Source organism: Hydractinia symbiolongicarpus, chromosome 5, assembly GCF_029227915.1.
Source record: "Hydractinia symbiolongicarpus strain clone_291-10 chromosome 5, HSymV2.1, whole genome shotgun sequence".
In the NCBI taxonomy this organism is placed as follows: domain Eukaryota; kingdom Metazoa; phylum Cnidaria; class Hydrozoa; order Anthoathecata; family Hydractiniidae; genus Hydractinia; species Hydractinia symbiolongicarpus.
The window spans coordinates 4,720,800-4,740,900 of record NC_079879.1 but is presented as its reverse complement, the minus strand read 5'-3'; the positions used below and the strand labels follow the sequence as shown (position 1 = coordinate 4,740,900).

General features: G+C 32.7%; 3 protein-coding genes across 3 annotated transcripts; 1 reads left to right on the top strand and 2 right to left on the bottom strand.

The window, feature by feature from the left end:
* The first annotated feature begins 1,375 nt into the window (after positions 1-1,375).
* On the top strand, positions 1,376-9,041 carry LOC130644283 (VPS10 domain-containing receptor SorCS1-like). The gene is made up of 2 exons (XM_057449822.1): positions 1,376-1,685; positions 3,945-9,041. The coding sequence occupies exon 2, from the start codon at positions 3,995-3,997 to the stop codon at positions 7,259-7,261; it is 3,267 nt and encodes a 1,088-aa protein (XP_057305805.1). The 5' UTR covers positions 1,376-1,685; positions 3,945-3,994; the 3' UTR covers positions 7,262-9,041.
* Positions 9,042-11,265: 2,224 nt separating this feature from the next.
* LOC130644292 (uncharacterized) lies at positions 11,266-12,573 on the bottom strand. Its single transcript, XM_057449831.1, has 2 exons — positions 12,273-12,573; positions 11,266-12,070 (listed from the first exon to the last, which is right to left on the bottom strand). Exons 1-2 carry the CDS (start codon positions 12,475-12,477, stop codon positions 11,352-11,354), a joined length of 924 nt encoding a protein of 307 aa, XP_057305814.1. The 5' UTR covers positions 12,478-12,573; the 3' UTR covers positions 11,266-11,351.
* Positions 12,574-14,089: 1,516 nt separating this feature from the next.
* LOC130644288 (TAF5-like RNA polymerase II p300/CBP-associated factor-associated factor 65 kDa subunit 5L) lies at positions 14,090-18,759 on the bottom strand. Its single transcript, XM_057449826.1, has 6 exons — positions 17,736-18,759; positions 17,074-17,192; positions 16,108-16,245; positions 15,398-15,591; positions 14,924-15,037; positions 14,090-14,545 (listed from the first exon to the last, which is right to left on the bottom strand). Exons 1-6 carry the CDS (start codon positions 18,689-18,691, stop codon positions 14,183-14,185), a joined length of 1,884 nt encoding a protein of 627 aa, XP_057305809.1. The 5' UTR covers positions 18,692-18,759; the 3' UTR covers positions 14,090-14,182.
* Positions 18,760-20,101: the final 1,342 nt, after the last annotated feature.

Sequence of the window (20,101 nt, the reverse complement as noted above, 5' to 3'; positions counted from 1 at the left end):
AATAAAAGATTGAAAATAATAAAGAAATTGTATGCAGATCTAGTCTTCACCACCTACCCTTAAACACCAATATTTTATAATAGCTTTCTTTGTTCATAATTTAATGTGAGCTCCTGCAGGTAGTTCTGCAGAAGCCTTGCAGAATTATTGATGTCCTAGCTGACATTTTATGTAAACGAAGCACAATCATAATGGTTATTAATAGCGTTGCGTTAGGAAAACAAAAATTGGATATTTTTGTCATTCTAAGCTTTTTCAACTATCCAAAATTGGTTAAAAAATAAGGTCGCTCTTAGAGGTGACTCTTACACCAAATATTTGTGATGTCCTTCCAGTAACCTCAATCAGACAAAAATATCCCTGTTAATGTAAAGAAAAAACAACACAAAATGATGGACGATGAAGAAACGATGGGTTAAATATTGGTTATTGGTGTTATATAGCTATTTGCTTGATTCCTGATTCTTTAATGCATATAATTTAGCAGTGGTATAGCTCGTTGGTTAGAAGTTTCGGGCTATGTTTAGACTATTTAACCCACATATATTAGCATTCAAGTAAAATACATCATAGTTATGCTGTTATTTGCTTATTTAGACTTTTAATAAAGGCAGCATAGTATATATACTGTCAGCATAATTAGAAGTTTTCTCTGACTGCATATTAATAGGATTTTAGGGATCAAATCACTATTTTTTAGAGCTTGAAACAATAAGTCGTTGTTGGAATAACATGTCTGTCCAATATACAACCTAATGGGTGCTGCTAAAAGTAATTCTTCAAACAATCTGTTCTGTTCTGTCATCTCTGTGTCACTTCCTTTCTTCTTCGCGATACTAAACGGCTGCGATGGAGAGCTTGAAAGTAGTTTTAAAGGATTGATATTAGCCGTACTTTGTTGCAGATGTTTTATACAAAAAGGGCGTTCTTTTTGCGCCGAGGCGTTTTGACCGTTCTAGTGCGCCCAGAGATATGTGTAATAGCCTTATTATTAATAAATATTATGCAATATTTAGTTTTCTTGTATTTTTAAATTACTGATAATCAAATCAAATAACAACGACCACACACAAATATAAAATAACTTAGATTAATTTCTTATTGTTTTTGCGGTTTTTCGAGTAGAGGTAGGTACGCCATATTATCATCAAGAAAATGGCGGAAATATTGGGAGCAGATTTTCACCATTATTTTCGTGTGGATACGCTTATGACCCAGATGTAACCTTTGGTTTTATAAAAAGGGGCACAAAAGCAAAAAAACAACAACAAGGGGTCAACATCAATTAAAGAAAGGAAAGAACTATAAGTGTTTTGGTGGAGAGCACTTTCGGAAACAGGGAAATGTGAAAATGCGAAAATATATTGTATTGACTAATGTATAAAAATCATAAGAATTACTTTTTTAACGGCTCCAAAATTAAACGAATTCTATCAAGCGATTGACTAAAATATAAGAAACACCAGTATTTGTGGTTACAAAAAACGTGTATCTAATGTTTTAAAAAAAATCTGGTTATTGTTCACTTTTACTTTGTTGAAATCTGACCATGTTGTCAATAAATTGTTTGTTTAAGAAGCTCGTGTACTGGCGCCTGTTTGTAGAGTAGATATGAGGGAAGACTGTGAAGACGCAAAAGAATAAATCTCTGTTGTCGTCAGAAGGTTGGGCGAATTAAAAACAAGGTATTTTTCGACGTTCTTTTTATATTTTTTATTTTCAATTTAATATTTTTCTAAAGTGCGTCCTTTTCTAAAAAATAGACTCATAACTATTCGATGATAATGAATTTATATTGCATAACTCGATACTAAAAATATTTCACTTGACTCTGTTACCTTTGTAATAAGAAACACTAGCATTTCTGTACAGTCTCGTTTTTAATTTTTCAGCAATCTCACAAGCTAATTAGTTGTTTAAAATATTGCCATGATTCAAATCAAAAAACGAACAGAGACAGTCGCGTTTTTTAAAAGAAGAATTGAGAGAACGACTTCTTTAAAAAAAAAAGACGTTATAAATATTTTACACATTTTGAATATCAGCAACAACTTATCAATAACGTAAAACTCTTTGTTTAAAAAAATAAGCTTTTAATATGCAACTAGCTGGATTCAAAAGAAACAAATTCAAAACACGTTAATTTTCCCTTCACACCATTGAATGAAACCAAAGGCGATAATAAATCTTCGGCATCTGCAACACAATAGATTTTTCATTTTTTACCTTAAAACTTTTTGACATATCGATTTTTGCAAACTTCGTTGTTCAAATATGAAAGCGTGTTTATTTTATAGAATTTTTTATTGCGTTATTTTCATAGGAAATATACGTTTAAAAATGATTTTGTTCGGGTTTGTTGAAGAACTAAATAGTAACGGGATTTCAACGGGAATACGAAAAAGAGTGTTATGGACTCTTCCGGTTAGGTTAAAGAATAATTTTGCAGCGTTTGCTCGATATTATCTAAACGCCTCATCACTAAGGCATGCTAAAAGCACCCAAAACACCGGTAACCGAAAACTAGTTTTAATTATCTAGCAAAGAATTAGGTCTTCTTTTTAGCAGTGTCCAACTCCCTCAAACGTGGCGAAAAGTCATAATGGGATTTTGTTATAATGGGAACGCTAATTAATTAGTTCAGGTGTCGATAATAAAATAACACAAACTTTTCACCTCTCCCATCTATATTTTTATTTATTGTTTTAGTTTGTTGAAGACTCAAAAAACCGTTGCTTGATAAGGTTCATTGATTTAATCATAAGATTCAATGTGTTCTAGCATGGGTACTCATAAATTAACATTTATGAAAAATGCAGTCGTTTTTTGTGTTAAAAGATATTTTTATCCAAGTTGTACGCAACACAAATCCCTTACTACTCACATCCCTCCCCTTCTATTCATTCCTTATTAAACAAAGAGTTCTAATTAACAGTTTACAATCAAAAGCAGTGGAAGCCTGAATTGTTTTTGGTTTGTTGAATCCGCTTTTTGAATATTTTGTTGAAAAGTTAACACTTTAGTATTTTTCCTATTATTATCACGTCACATTAACATCACATCAACGTCATATTTACGTCATATCTACTGTAGAAAATTCCTTTTATATCATTTCTGTTTTTCGTCGTATCTTAGCCGATTATTTCTCGTATTGATGTGAATTTTCAGTATAAATGACCAACATTAGGTGACATTCGAAAATTCAAATCTGCAGGAGAGAAATTAACTTAAGACTCTATTTCAAGTAAGAGATATGTTCTCACTATTTGACTATTTGTAAATTTCCGCATACAATGATCATCATTACGTCACAACCAAGTGGAGATCAGATATTTTAACAACAAAATTTTTTTATTGGTATGCCATATAACTGACTTGACGCAATGTGTTGGTTTCCCGCTGTGAAAATCTTTTGAATACAAAGCTGTGTTTGCTTTCCTGTTTGTTTAAGTATGACAAGCTAGTATCATGACAAATTAACAGCATCTTTTTGTGTTATTTACAATATCAACAGAAACCTTCGATACCTATTCACTCCTAACAAGTTTTCGTGATCTGTTGATATGGCACACAAAAAAAATTCACAGCAAGTAAATATAACGATTCTTTTCAGTTTTTAGTTGTGGTGTTGACTTAGCAAACTTTATAATCGCATACACTTATGTAAACAAACAAGTTCTTTTGTCTTTTTGTTTACGTTTGCCTAATTAATCTTTGCGATTTTTTTTGTACTCTTAACGGTGACCATTCAACAAGTCTACGCATCTTCTAACTGAGTCGTTTTATTATTATTACGAGAAAATATATCGTGTAACTTGGCGAGAGATTTTAATAAAGAAAGGAGTTAAGAAAATGCTGTTATCCAATTAGTTTTGATATGATGGTATTTATAATGTTTTTGTGAAATGGCTGCTTAATCTGTTTTTCTTTCTTTAACTTTTTAGACAAACAAAAAGTATACAAACGGAGTTAAAAATTACTGGTGTGTTTTGCCATGGTTAGAGTTTACATTCTGTCTGTCCTGTTGGTTTTGTGCTGCGTTAATTCTTCATTAGAAAGAGTTTATGACGCGGAGGAAACATCCGAAGGGGATTATGTTACCGTTCTCCACCGTAAAGATATCAAGCAAGGATTTACGCCACCTCGAAATGTGAGAACAAAACGAGACACTTGGAAAGTTGTGAAGAAAGTCAACATTTCAACTCATGTCTTTAAGAGTGACTCAAATAACGTGGCTTTTGTGTTTTGGAAACACTCGAAATCCAAAGTTATTTTTATTATCACTTGCAATAGCGCAAACACGACAAACTATAACAAGTTGAGTAACAAAGGATGCAACAGTCGGAGTAATTTTTATCGCTCGGACAACAGCGGACAAACGTTCAACTTGGAAACGAGATTTAAGGATGCGCATATTCATAGCATCTTTCTTTCACCACTGGATACAAAATTTATCATTTTAACAGATTTTAAAAATCGTACTATCTATACAACAAAAGATGAAGGCATTACGTATAAAAAACACTCTGTGTCGTTCTCCCCAACTTTCATTTATTTTCATCCCAGTTTAAAAAACTTGATTGCAGCGTTCGATAGCACTCAAAAAGGAGATAACTCTCTTTATGTGAGTGAAAATTACGGTCAAACATGGAAGCTTGTCTCAAAACGCGTCCGGAATTATTTTTGGGCCCAAGCTGGGTATGATAAAGATCTTACAACTCTCCACATAGAGATTGCTTCGGGAAAACAGATTGAGAATTTAAAAATCAGCTCTATCCTAGCCCTCAGCTCCACCCCATACAACAAAACAATTAAAGCTTACAAGAACTTTTTGGAACCTTTCTCTCTTTACATCAACCAGGAATTTATAATTGTGCAAGAATCGTCGAACAAGAAATTATATGTATCGGCAAATAGAGGACCATTTGTTATGATGAAGTTAAGAACGGAATTTAAAAATCACCTTCATCATGTAATATTTAACAGTAAAGAAAACGAAATTTTATTGGGTGTTATTCATCCTGACCAGACAGCAACTTTGTACATATCTGACAGCACTGGTGAGTTATTGACCATGCTCCAAACGAACATTATGACTGAAAAAATGACACGGACAGGATTTGTTCCAAAAATTGACTTCTACCAAGTAAAAGGATTGAGGGGTACTTACATCATTAATAAGAAAGGAAATGGGACTTTGATCACGTTTGATAAGGGTCATGCGTGGGATTATCTTACATATAATTTAAAACAGAAATTTTCGTGTAAGAAGCACTGTGATTTGATACTGTACATTAAAATTGACAGTTACTATAGTGATTATACCGCACCGCTATTGAGTAAAGATAGTGCACCAGGAATCATCATAGCGCAGGGTTATATTGGAAATTTGAATGAAATGAACCGTGAAATTAATAACCGGCATCAAGTTTTTATATCAGTTGATGGTGGCCATTATTGGACAAGATCACTTGACACTTCCAATGGTTACGCAATATTGAACCATGGGGGGATGATTGCTGCCACACCTTTAACATTTACTATAGATCACGATGTAAAGTTTACTTTGGATTATGCTGATACTTGGATCACTGTCCCTTTTACTAAGCTTTATTCTCGAATTTCAGCTATCATTACTGACTCGACAGCAAAAAGTTTAATAATAAACGTGTTTGGGTTTCTCCAAGATCAAACAGAGGACCTGGATGTTCCTGCAAACACTTGGGTTGTTTGGAGCTTCGATTTCTCATCTTATTTTCACAGACTGTGTGATACTAGCGATTTTTTTGGGTTTGATCATAATAAAGGAAAATGTGTGATGGGAGAGACAGTTAGTAATGAGAGGCGCAATGCTGATAAAAAATGTATCATTAGTCCTACATTTACTACTCATTTCACACGCAAGTCTTGTCCGTGCACGAAAAACGATTACAATTGTGATACCCTGTATAATCAAGTTCGAAACAAAGATGGTAGCTTTGGTTGTACGCCGATTAATGCTAATCACACTACAAGTTTGTCAGGCTGTAAAGAGGGCGGCAGTTATTTAAAAACAAAAGGTTTTCGAAAGTTAAATGGTAATAAATGTTCAGGAGGTATTGATTTGAATCCAAAAAAAGTAAAATGTCCGGTAGCGCCGCCGGAATTGATTCGGATTGATGTCCCAACTGGTACGCAAAATACGGTTTCGACTCCGGTACAATTTAAAATAGTTCAGACTCGAGGATTTTACAAAACGCAATATTACTGGGATTTTGGTGACGGTCTAAATGGTAGAAAAGGAAACTATAGTCAAGTAAAAGATGTATTAAGAGTGTTTTATCGTCATGGTCATTACAAAGTGACGCTTTATGCAGTTAACAGCGCTGGGAACAATTCAGTTAGCGTTGATATTGTTATTCTTGACGAATTCTTTATGAAAGATCCATACATACACTACAACGATCCTGTAATCGTGAATACGGATTCATCCTATAGTCTCGAAACAATTGAGGAGGATGGCACGTCAAAGAAAATCGAGAACTTGAAATCAGCATTTTATATTTGGGCATTTGGTGGTGCTGTACTGGGTGGTAAACAAGCAAGTGTAGTTTCATATTCGTTTCCTGAAACGGGAGTATACCGGATTGAAGTTTCGATAATTACACCGGTCAGTCACAAAACTGTAACATCGGTAGTAGCCGTCTATTACGATGCTATAACATTTAATGTTAGATTTTCTTCGAAGCTTGATTATTACAATACAGAAACTGAAGCATGGGTTATAAATTTTTCTTACAAATTTAAAATGTTTTTAGCCATTAAGTATGATATACACGATACTGAGAGAATTATTGTTAAAACAGAGCCAAAGAAGCCAACAAGAGTCCAAGTTATTTTAACTGATCGCGAAACGACAGCAAATGTCCCTGATAAGAGCGCTACATACTTTGCTAACAAAATCATAAATGATATAAATGAGAATCGGCCATTACTTCACGAGTACGCAGCACGTGATATTCACGTGTTATCTGCGAGTCTGGGTAAGAGATGGCAACAAATAAAAGAAAAGAAGAAAGAAACAAAAGAAGGAAATGCATGGGTATACATTTTAGTGACATTGATTGTGTTATTTGTACTGGGAATATTAATTGCACTCTATCAATTCCATAAAAAAGGAAAACTTTTCTTTTGGAGACACGACGACGGAATGGAAAGTAAATTGTTTTCCGACGTTGACGATGACTGTGTCGGAATGGAAAGCGACAACGTCGAAGCGTAAAAAATTTTTGTTATGATGACGTTGTCGTGGCGAAAATGTTGGCATTACAAATTTATGCGGGAGAAATTTTTGAAACAGAGCTCATGTAGGTTTTGTGATAAACCTAAAAAAACAGAAAAAAAACAAGCAAAGAAATATTTATTTTAATGATGTAAGGTGAAAATGGTGACAGACTCCCTTATAATAATTCGCATTTTAAAGTTTTAAATATTTTATGGTATTTGCTGTTTTCTTATGCGAGTTTTGTCGTGCGTTGTATATCTTTCTATGACGTCTCCGAGTTTTGAATAATTCGTCTCCGCGTTCCGAATACTTATCTTAAACAAATTGTCAAATATTTAGCTTCTGATTGAGTAACTGTCATTCAGCACATGTCCATTGCATTGCTACAAGACACTAAGAAAATGTAGACCTTTTTCAATTTTTTTCATTTCTTATATCCTTTGATGTGCCCGCATCTAACGTATTTTTATTTTACGAGTTGACAAAATGTTTTTTCAATAATTCTTTCCCGAACTAGAGGAAATAGTTACAATAATTTTCGTAAATTGCTTCTTTTCTAAGAAATAGTAATTTCTACACAGTCTCGTGTCTTTGTTTTCTTCCTACCCATGCTGTTAGCGCTTTGTTAAATGTTTATAATTTTATAATGAACTAATAGAAAAACTTTGATCATCGAAAGATCAGCTTTTACTTAGTTGATTGAATTGAGAAAACTTTTTGTGTCGAGAGAACGGACTACTGAAATTAAATTGATCGAAAACAAAAATAACTATCGAGTTATTTAAGAGTAAAACACACTATGAATAATATTTTGTATACATTTTTAACTCGCAAATATACTCGATCACTCAAACATCATTCTGGGTTAACTTCTAAAACGTCTGAAAGTCTGAGTTTTTAGGGCCTTTGTATATCAATCAAACAAGGTACGTACTCTACGTAATGAAGCATGCAAAATCTCACTAAATTATACATATGACGTCAAATTTTAAATGTTGTAGAAATTTTGATAACAATTTGATATTATATATTTTTTAAGGTTGATAATATATGTTATTTCCTGAAGAATTGTATTAAAAACCATTTGTAACATTTTGGAAACTGTATCAGTTAGAAACATATCAGAAATTTTGGCAATCTTATGCCTCCCGAATACGAAAATTTATTCCCCTTAATTATTCTTTCCTATTATTACCGTGTTTTACAGCAAAAGCTTGAAATATGGATGAAGTTTGCCTCTGCTATCTTTATCTTGCGCCTAACGGGTAACTCGAACTATTATTCACGTGAACCATTTTCTAGGGTCTCTTGAACTTTCGTTAATACTTTCTTATAAATAACTCCGTTTAACTCGACCCATTTTTTTGTCTCTGGTACTCTTTACTATAGATAGTCAGATTTTAATTTTTTAGTTTTATAACTCTTAATGTATCATAGGTAGATAATGTTGTCTGTCACGGAAAACTTCAATTTACTTTAAAAATTTAAAAGGGACATGCATGCCTTTTTCATCGCCAATCTTTCCAGGCAACTGTTGTTCCTCCTCTTGAAAACAATCGCTTTAACTCGAACTATAGTCTCATTTTAGACTAAATTCAACTTAACAGAACCTTTGTTCAACTCGAACATTCCCTCAGTACCTTGTAGCTTGGAGATCCGAGTTAATATGTGTTAATTGTATTATCGAAATGATAATCGTTCCGGTAATTGAAGAAAGATATAATTCTTTTTCTTTTTTTGACTCGATTATTACATGAATCCCGACGCACATTTGAAATATCTCAGTGTTTCCATACGTTTTTTTAAATAATTTCAGGGCTGAGTCGCAAATTCGGCCCAAAAAGCGCAACCGTCAAGATACTTGTCAGACTGAAAATTTGGGAATTGAAGCAGCTGAAGAAACAACCTGTAACTTTTTTTTTTATTTTCTAATAAAAATGACATTAAAATGGCAAATGATAAAACTAAAATCGTGTAAAATTTTGATGTTGTGATTACAACTTCTTAGCAACTTCAAGACTCAAACAAAAAGTTTGTTGTAAGCAAATAAAGCTAAAATGAGAAAATAGAGTTGCTTAAAAACAAAAGAAAACAAAATTGAAAAATGTGTCATCACATTTAAAACGTACACACCTGTCAAGTTTGTGTCGTCATATAAGAGAATAAGTTTTCGTAAATTTCGCGAAAAGGAGCTTTTTCTGTAAGAAATACAAAATAAGAGGTCAAATTGTTCTTTAAAATAAATAAATAAATAGATAAATAAATAAAAAATAAACGATAATAATTATAGTAATAATAATAATAATCCAATGATTTATGTAGGAACTAATTTTCGCGAAACTAATAAAAAATCAGAAAATTCGACAATATTCACTCCCCCCCCCCTTGACTGTTTTTTCTTAATAACTCCTTAACGCTATGCTGCATGGCTACAATTCTTACTGAGTTTCAATATATATCTATTAGACACCTGCATACCAAATTTTTAAGTCCCATGCCTTTCAGAGGCTTTGATATTGGCTATTACTCGAAACTACCCCTAAAAATCTCTATGAAACCCTTATAACGGGGAAAATATAATAACTCTTGTTAGGATTATCCTTAGAACTTGAAACGTACAACACAACTTTGTTTCATCAAGGATAATTATTTCCCATGTTTTGGATACGTGATTATTCCGATTTTCCGATGTTTTCGGATTTTACCTGAAAATCGAAAAAAAACCCGGATTTTCGCGCAATTTTTGGCAACTTTTCATGCCATCCACATAAAAACCGGAAGATATGTTAAATAAATTTTATGTTGCTTTTAGAAACTTCGGACAGAATGTAAAAATTCGGCGGAATCTGCCCCCCGGTCATAATATGTTCGGAAAACCCCGGACAGGATTTTTCTTTCATACACAGCTACTTATCATATTGTAACATATGTTGTGCAAGCAATAATGTAAATAAATTAAAAAAAAAACATAATGTAACATGCACCAACGCAACACCTATTTCTTCAAATTGGGGCTTTGAACGTCTATCAATTATATATACATCAAGTTTTCCTTTTTATGTATAAGATAAAAACAAAACGCGTAACACTAAAATTGTTAACTACTCAATTTAGTTCAATATAACATAAATATAATACCAGACTTTCAAAAAATAATTATGAAGTACCAACAATTTTATTAAAATCTAGCACATTTTCAATTAGACATAGGGGACCATACCTTTGGAATACCTTTTTATCTGATACAATTAAAACAAACAAAACTCTTATTTTTTTAAGAAAAATACAAAAACAAAATTATTAACGACAGAACTTATAGACATTTATAAATATTTTTAGAGACACACTCATATATAGGCTTTTGTATAGTTAACATATTTCTTTACTATATTTGATATCTATTTTAATATTATTTTAACCCCCTCTCTTTTTTGTTTAAAAACGGGGCTTGGTGATAAGGCAACTTGTGCCTTCCTTTTGCTCCATCCCTTTTTTGTAAATATTTAAAGAAATTAAAACCTGTAACATTTATATAACAGCAAAATATCTATCTAAAAAAATCCCTTAAGTTATATTCTTCTTTGAAAAAACAACATAAATGAATGTGTCACTAAATATCGTATCGTATTTTCTAATTACAAATTTGACAGTCTGGGATCGGCAAATATTTTAGAAGTTAAGCAGAGAGGTCTGTTTTATCAAAAATCTGAAAAATAAGGAAGATTTTATTGTAATGGATAATTACTATACCGAGAAGATGATAAGCGTTAATTCCTCGTATTTTGTCTCGTAAGTTGAAAATAGGGATGTATAGACAAATGTTTTTATCTGAATATAAAAATGTCAAAAAATGAAAAGTAAAAATCGTACACATATATAATATAACTTATACTACATATATAAAATTTGCAAAGTATTATCTTTTATGACAGAAAGACTTTAAAACAAGAATGTTTGACAAAGAACAGAATTGTAAAAACTAAGAAATAAAACCAGGGAAATAATCTCGCATTATTATTTATAGTTTTTCATAAATATATTAAAATATACAAGAAAGTAATCTTTTATATACTTTTATTATAAGAATTTAAAGCCCAGCTTGCTTTTTGCGCATGATGATGTAAACCTCTTTAAATTTGTCAAACCCAGCAAGAACACCAGCACCAGCAACACCACGCAAAATATTAGCCCCAGCTCCTTTGAACAATGACATAACACCTTCACTCTTCAAGATTTGAACTGTGCAATCAATCGACCCTTTGTACTTGACAGCTTGTCCAGATGTCATCATCATGCGTCTTCGGATCGTATCAACAGGGTAGGAAATAAGTCCAGAGGTTACTGTGACACCATACCCAAGGACAAAGGATAATGCAAGCGAAGCATCATCTCCAAGAAGGATTGGTTTTAGTGTGTCATAGAAACCAAAGTAACATCCTCTGTATGCAATAATTCCAACACATGAGATAACGAAGCCACGGTACAATCCAACGATACCATCTGTCTGCAATGTCTTGCGGTAAACGTCAACTAGACCGTTGTATTGACGCTCCCCACCTTTTCCAGTGGATTTCAAGTCGTTTGCCAGCTTAGTACGAGCGTAATCCAACGAATAGACAAAACATAAAGACATGGCGCCTGCTACACCTCCGGCAGCTATATTTTTGCCAAAATTGACAAGGTAGCCATCATTTTTGTTTTGTTTGAATATCACCTTTATTTTGTCCTTGAAAGCAAAGTTTAACGCTTGAGTTGGAAAGTAACGAATGCAATTCGCCAAATTTCCTCGCCAAAACGGGTAGAAACCTTAAATAAATTTTTAACGATATCCAGACTAATAAGTAAAATAAATCCATAGCTAGCAGCTAACGACAACAAAATGCAAACTCTGATAAAACAATGTAAACAAAGAAAAGCACCGACATAAAGTTCGAAAGTGCACATAGTAAATTCGAATTTAAATCGAACTCAAATCGAACCTGAGTTTGTAAAACAAAAAGTAACATACCTTCCGTCCGAAAAGTCTTCACAGTGCAGTCCACTACGCCTTTGTAGGGTTCAGATAGAGTTCCTTGTTTAATCATTTCATTTTGATTCTGTATCAAAAGCTTCACACGCTCGATTGGTGCAGCAGCAGTCTTTGACACTGCAGCAGCTACGCCACTTAACACAAAATTTTCAGCGAATCCAAGTTTGAATTTTTGTTCACCCATTTTAAGAAATGTATTTAAAGTTGATTTAACTGTTGCTGAGCTTCTGAGGTAGTTTTGAACTGGTTGTCTGTTCAGTACAGAATGAGCTGTAAACTTTTGGAACCACTATTTATACCTTCACCAGGACAACGCGTATTTGACGTCTAAAAATACCGGTTTGTAACAGGTTTGTCCACATACTTTTGTAAATGCATCCAGTGGATGTGGTCCTGTAAAATCTAACGTCATCGTTTTGCCTTGAAATTTACGAAATATGAAAATCTTAAACTTTGAACTTTTTGTTACACTTTGTGACTATTTTAACAAAATTTGGGCTAATGTTCTCGAATATGTCGAACAGGTTTAAAAAAATGAAACAGCTGATAAAATCTTTCTTTAATTAACATTTAAACGTTTTCAAATACTTTCAGGATATAGAATTAATTTACAAGCGAGGCTACCAAACCGCCGACAAAAATCTCTGTGTCTCAAGATCACTCCCCCCCCCCCCACCACGCGCTTTAAAAAGCCGTTTTGTAGTGGTCCGAGAGAAACCCTTAAGTTTTAGTATTGGTTCAAATTAACTGTCATTTTATACAAGTCGTAACAAGCCGTGCTAAGCCGTGCGACACAACTATTCCTTGGGTAAAAACTGAATGCAATTTTGGGCAGAGGTATAATATATTGCATACCCCTTCATGAGAAAAGGTATAGAAAATACGTAGAAACCAGGCTCGTGTAAATTATATGCAAGCCCAGTTATTCAATGCTTTTTATGAAGCTGTGAAAAGATGTTAATTGATGTAAGTAAGAAGAAGCGAGTGTAGCAAGATTTTTTAACCAAATGTCAACCTTGTCCCCTGTCCCCAGGACGCTTTACGTTCTACATAATTGTGGGATTTTTGGTACAGAAGAAACAATTTTTAGGCGACGAACAAAAGTAGCATGCGTTATTATATAGCCGTTTTCTATTCCTTTTTGAGGGCGGGTGGAGGGGGTGTACATAACATCCTTTTTTAGACAATGAGCGTTACCCAATGCAACAACAACCACACGCGAATTTCTTTCAATGAAAAACAAAGTTAATAAGCCATGCCATTTGAGAGATCAAGATTTAAGGTCAACACTTATTCGTATATGAAAAGAGCAACAACAACAACAAAACAGGTGTGATCCATATTCCTCCTTACCCTTCTTTACAAAAAAAAAAACACGCGGCTTAAAATGTAAATTCCGCTTCTTCTTAACTATGATGATCATGAATAACGTTGTAGCATATTACTCAACGAATTACAATTTTTTTCATGACATGCTCATTAGAAGATTAAAGCACGAAATTAAGAAAAAATTAAGTGAATTTTGTAGTCAGTTATTTCATCAAACTTTAAAAGCTCGTTTTTTAAAAAATCGTTTTTTCTTAAACTTGTCTTGGTGTTTAACGTCTGGTGGACGTAAAAATTTTCACCCTATTCGCAATATTGAATTCCGCAAAATAACACTTTTAAGAGAAAATCGCGAAAAGTAGGCAAAAAAAAAAAAAAAATCCCAGAAGGCAGACGTTACAGGAATTTCGATGTTTCGATTCGGTGTTCATCATTGATTCACCTTAGACAACAAGGTTAAAAATATAAAGTTGAGAAGTATGTAAGCTTCTTAAATATATAAATGAACACAAATAAAAATTTATATGAATAAATAATATTTACAACTAGAATTATTTAATAATTTATTTTCCTTTGGCAACTCCTGCTGCCAAAATTAAATTACCAGAAGAAAATTTCAAGTTCGTTACGTTCGCAAGATTCGAATCATAACTGCCAATAACATCATGACTGTTTTTGAAAACTAAATTCCCGCTCTTTTTAAGTAGAGTCTCGCTTTCCCAAACTTTTACAGTTGAGTCTAAACCGCTGGACGCCAACATTGTACTATCCGAACTAAAGACCAAACTATAAACAGTTTTTGTGTGGCCATGTATTTCATTAAGTAGCTGTCCATTTGACAAATCCCAGACTAAGATGCTCGTATCTTCTCCTGCTGAAACGAGATATTTTCCATCCTTTGTGAAAGCCAACGTGTAGATCGGTGCCTGGAATCAAAAAATGGATCGAAACTAAAAATGTTTGTCAAATCCTTCGCAGAAATACTTTCTATTTTCAATCTACAATATTTCATAAAACAGAATATCTTAAGCGGCTCCTTAATAATAGCCGTATACCGTCTGTCTCTTTGTGCGCGAGGAAAAAATCGTGTTACGGAAGTACGGAATGTTATATATAAAGGACGGTTTTCCAAGGGTTGACAACTAGTCTATAGCGAAACCGTCGATTTTTTCATGTGCCACTGACTAGTACTTTTAATTAAATTTAAATTTGTGAAATTTAATACCCGTCAAATTTGTCCTTAAATTTGTGGTAGGAGATGTGCACACAGAAGGCAATACATTAAACTATAAACCAAATTTTACCTTATGTCCAACAAATACGCGTACGAATTGTCCCGTCTGTAAATCCCACAGCCGACAGGATTTATCTGAAGATCCAGAAGCAATGTAATTTCCATTAGGGTGAAAGACTACACTCTAAAACAAAAAAACAAGATGCGGTTATTTCAGCTGTTTCAGAACAAGTATCAAAACCATTGATATTTTCCATGATAACTGCCTTTATAAGCACCATTTGCGTCAGTTTAGATTCTTTTTTTTAAAAATTACCCCTTAGTTATAGATCAAGGGTGACACCTTCTTCTCTGCCCTACCCTGTCATGAAAAGAGCTATAAGCGGACCAAAAATTGTTTTTTAAAGGAAGAAAAGCACATATCTGTTAAAAATACTGCATATTTTATGCGAATAGATTCTTTATTTAAGCTTTTTACGTCCTTTATTTTAACTAGTCAAACATAAACATTATAACCTAAGCTAATAAAAACAAAGCAACTTACATCGACGCTTTCATTATGACCTGCAAATATTCGTAGCGGAAACGCGTACTCCGTATTCCACAGGCGCAGCGTTTTATCCAAAGATGCAGACATAAAATAACATCCCAAAGGACTTGCACTGACATCCCACACAGCGTGGTTGTGACCTCTGTAATCGACTAAACAACTGCGCATGTCTGTATTCCACAAACGAACTTTTAAAAAAAGTTAATTTTCAAGCATAACAAACCGGTTAATATGAAACTAAATCAACTAAAAATCAACCAAAATTAAAAAAAAAACTTAAAAAAAAAGTCGTAATAAAAGACTATTGTTAAAAACTACTAGGGGATTTCAAATTTCAGGAAAAAATTACGACATCACATTTTATTTATACAAAGAGAAAAAGGTGGATGAAGATACTTATAAAATCAGTTTTTATCATTCTTCAACAAAAAAAATTCTCTTCAGTAATTAATAAAAAAAGCCATGTGTATCTCGTTGTGTAGTATCCATTTCGTTATTAAATCCATGTTCGGAAGATTTTCTAATGAATTCTTTCTATCCTTATCCCATCCCTCTTAGTTTAGTAGTTTAGTTAGGTATAATAAAAAAAACACTTATTATAATCGACTGAGTATAATTACATGATTGCGTATTTCATATAGAAACACAACTTATATTGTCCATTCTATAAACACAATAATAAAAATGGTGATTAGATCACTTACCAGACTTATCTTGAGATGCAGATAATAGAAGGTGATTATCTGGAAGAAATTCAGTTTGGTATACCGATCCAGAATGTCCTCTTAATACACGACAATCTTTAGATGTATTAATATTTGAGCTCTCGACTGACTTTTCATCTAAAAGATAAAATGGTGCATTCAGTTGAAAAAACATGGCATTTCCTATATTCAGCTTTGATTGCTTAGTGAACTTCCATTATTTAACCCTTTCTTTTTGTCACTGCTATTATGAAATTTCCATTGTGGTTTTATTGTCGCTGCATTGAAGTTTTGTGAAATGGAATAAAAAAAGTATTTTTAATGCTTAAAACGTTCAAATTAATGAAACTGCATACATAAAACTCAAAAGTCTGTATTGATTTAAAGTTTTTTGGTCAATTATTTTTATTGTTGTGTGAAAAATTCAGAATTTGTCCGCATCAACAGTTACAATAATTCCTTAAATCATATTTTTCACATTTTACAAAAGGAAGATGGTATAATTAGAAAAAAAATAAGTTCACATTATAACTTTCCATTCCATTATAACCTTCCATTGTTCTTGACAACGAGCAATGCCGCTTTATATCAACCCGTCGTCAAAAGCGCTAAGCCAATCAGAATGCTTGAAAACCTGTATTGCCGAGACGGTAAAAAATCATACATTTTATAGATATTTACATAAGCTGCGCTCTAATGTTGCTTTAGAGGAAAGATTACAGAAGTATAAAACGATTTTAAAGTTATTGTGTAATCTTTTAGCGTGGATGAAAAATTTAAGAGTGAAGAGTTTGGAATTCTTTCTACCAAGAAAAAAAGATTTAGTGATTGGTTAAATCATGGATGCAAAAAATGTACATTAGAGAATTTTGTGTTGTTGGAATTTTATTAGATGTCTTTAATTTGATTAAAACGATGCGACTTTTTTTCAGAAGGTTAATATAATATAGAGGAGGCTAAACTTACCTTCAGCTGAAGAGAAATCGACCTTATGTTTAGACATCAAATTCCATAATCGCACGGAGGAATCTTCAAATCCGGCAGCTAAAATTTCATCATTATGAGAAAACGTTGAGCATGTCAGCCTACAAATGAAAAACAAACATGACATTTGTGGAAACTTTTAGAATGTAAACACGTAATTTTTATGATCTACCTGAAATGCTCAATTAGCACTGCCCTCTTCCGGCCCTTATAATTACAATCCTTTCGGAATTAGTGCAGGATGAGTTTATTTGAATTCAAAAGGGGCAATAATTTGAGCATTTCATAGTTTTGAAAAAAAACCCGTACACACGCTTTTTTGTTATTTCTTTTTCAAGTGCATTTTCACAAATTAGAGTCTCTATTGAAAAAGCATGACTAAAAAGTTAGATTTCAAATAAAGATCACACCAAGCACTTTATCAGGTAATTAAGGCATTTAAGGTATCTATAACTTCTGTGTTCATGTCACTATTTTTGCTTTTTTGTTAAAAAATTGTATATAATTTCCTGTTTATTATCATAAATGATTAAATCTTATACTTCTCTTCCCATCTTTTGGTTTCTGCTCAAACCTTTGCCAAACTAATTGTTAAGTGACACTTAGATTCCTAGAAAGTTACATGATTTAAATTTAAAATTTACCCATGGTATGCATTTACAAAAGAATATAAACAAATTGAGGGTTTTAAGATCTTTGAAGATTTTTGAAGTTCTGCAATAGAATTTTGCAAGCTTTTAACAGTAAGTTGTTCTGCATCACTCCAAGTGGAAAAATATTTCTCAGTGAAATCCTCTTCTGTGTCGCTGTCTGTTAGGTAACCAATTGATTTACTGCTAGATAAAATGTTTGATGTTTTCACAGTAAAATGTCTGTTTAGAGTTTGCAAAACCAAAGTGTAGTTCCCATGTCTAAGATGCTGCAATAAATACAAGTAAACAGAATGCGACAACTTCAAGTTGATTTTATTGTTTCGAAGTTCATTAACACTTGGATATAACACAATTTGAGAAACTAGTGTAATTTTTGAAATGAACTGTGTAATTTCCTTTTCATGTTCTTCATGATCATGATGAAATTTATTATAGAAAGATTGTGCTGTAGGAAAATCAGGTTTTGCAATTAAATCCAGGTAAAAATGTATAAATATTGGAAATAAAATGGATGACAGTTCTCTTTTATATGAAGCATTGCATGCAGCCAGAAATATTTTCAGACTTAGATATTGTTCTTCATAAGCACTTGCATCAGTCATCATAGATGCATATGACACTGCATTTCTGCCACCAGTCTGCATACTATCCATTCCTAACATTTCAAAATATTCTTTTGGAGGAACACTGCTCCCTTGGGGTTCACTTTCAATATTTATATCAAAATCTCGAGTATCAATAGCTAAATCTTTTTCTGTTTTAATAACTATATTTGCATCAAGGTTATAATCCCAAGGTGTTATGTTTAATGCATTTAAGGATCCCAAACCAGAACTTGTACTCGGTTGACTTCGGTTTGAAAATGATCGTTGCTGTTTATACCATGAAACTAATTCATTAACTTCTTCAGTTCTCTTGCGCTTATAACTCGATAGATATTTATTCATTTTAAATAACTATTTTCATGGTAAATAACTAAAAGTATATTAACACAGAATGTAGTTGAACATGAAGTTGTGGATGTGAGATCAGAATAAAATTACATAAAAAACATGTATGCTTTTGATTTTTTCAGGCCAATTAATGGAAAATTGTTTACCCCTAATCCATTAAAAAAATATAAAACAATTTAAATTAAGGAAAAAATACTACACCAAGAAATGGATTATTTTTGAAAATTAAAAAAAGTGTGTACCATAGAAAGGTATAAAAACAACTTTATTTTGTCATCAGTAATTATAGACCTGTTAGGGGATGCGGATTCAAACTTTATCAATGCATACAAAGGTGAATTGATTTACAAAATTTATCTACAGTTTGAAAAGTTAAAACAATTCTACAATGTTAAAAACAAAACCAAGTCAAGTAATACTCAGCTAAAACAATTTTTTCAAACTTAAAACGACAACCAAAACACTTTTGCTTTGGAACAGTAACAGTAAAAACATCTTGGCATTCAATATAGGCCTTCCAAAGCAAAGAGGTGTGAACTGTCAACAAACATTTTTATTAACATTCACCCCAATTGCAAACTTTCTTGCGGATTCCATTTTAAGTAATGCACCTCTTACACGATACAAGATGTTAGGCTGATAGTGGCACTGTAGGTGTGAAAGTGTGTGCATGTATATAAAAAGACTGGTATAATCAGTCAAATGATAAAAAACAGCCTGAATTTCGCATTTTAAGCTGATGTTAGCATTTTCTGTGCTATTTCGTTAAAAAATGAATGAAATCATTGGAAAAAAAAGTAGAAAGTTGTTTTAAAAATTTTCTAATTTTCTATATTAACATTTGTTAAAATGACTAATGATGGGTAAGATGATTCAGTCTTTTTCAAGAATATTTGGGTAGGTGTGCGATGATTCGCACATGTAAATCAAGTAGCACGTGCGATATAAAACATACGTGCAAAGAATGTTACGCATGCGATACGGGCTCCAAGGTTATTTTTGTTGCGCATTCATTTTGCAGTAGAAAAAGGAGGGAAGATGATTCAGTTTTTTTCAAGAATATTTGAGTAGGTGTGCGATGATTCGCACATGTAAATCAAGTAGCACATGCGATATAAAACATACATGCAAAGAATGTTACGCATGCAATACGGGCTCCGAGGTTATTTTTGTTGCGCATTCACTTTGCGGTAGAAAAGTGAGGGACGTTTTAAATTGTGAACTCCAAACAGGATGATCGAGCATCTACTGGTATATGCATGACTATACTGTCATTTTTATATTTTTTGTTTATTTTTCAGGTCATCACAAGCAAATAGGCAAAACTATGCCTTGTTTTCGAATTAAAAAAATCTTTATCCTTTATCGTAAAACTCATTCTGAAAGTTTAGCTACACTTTACTT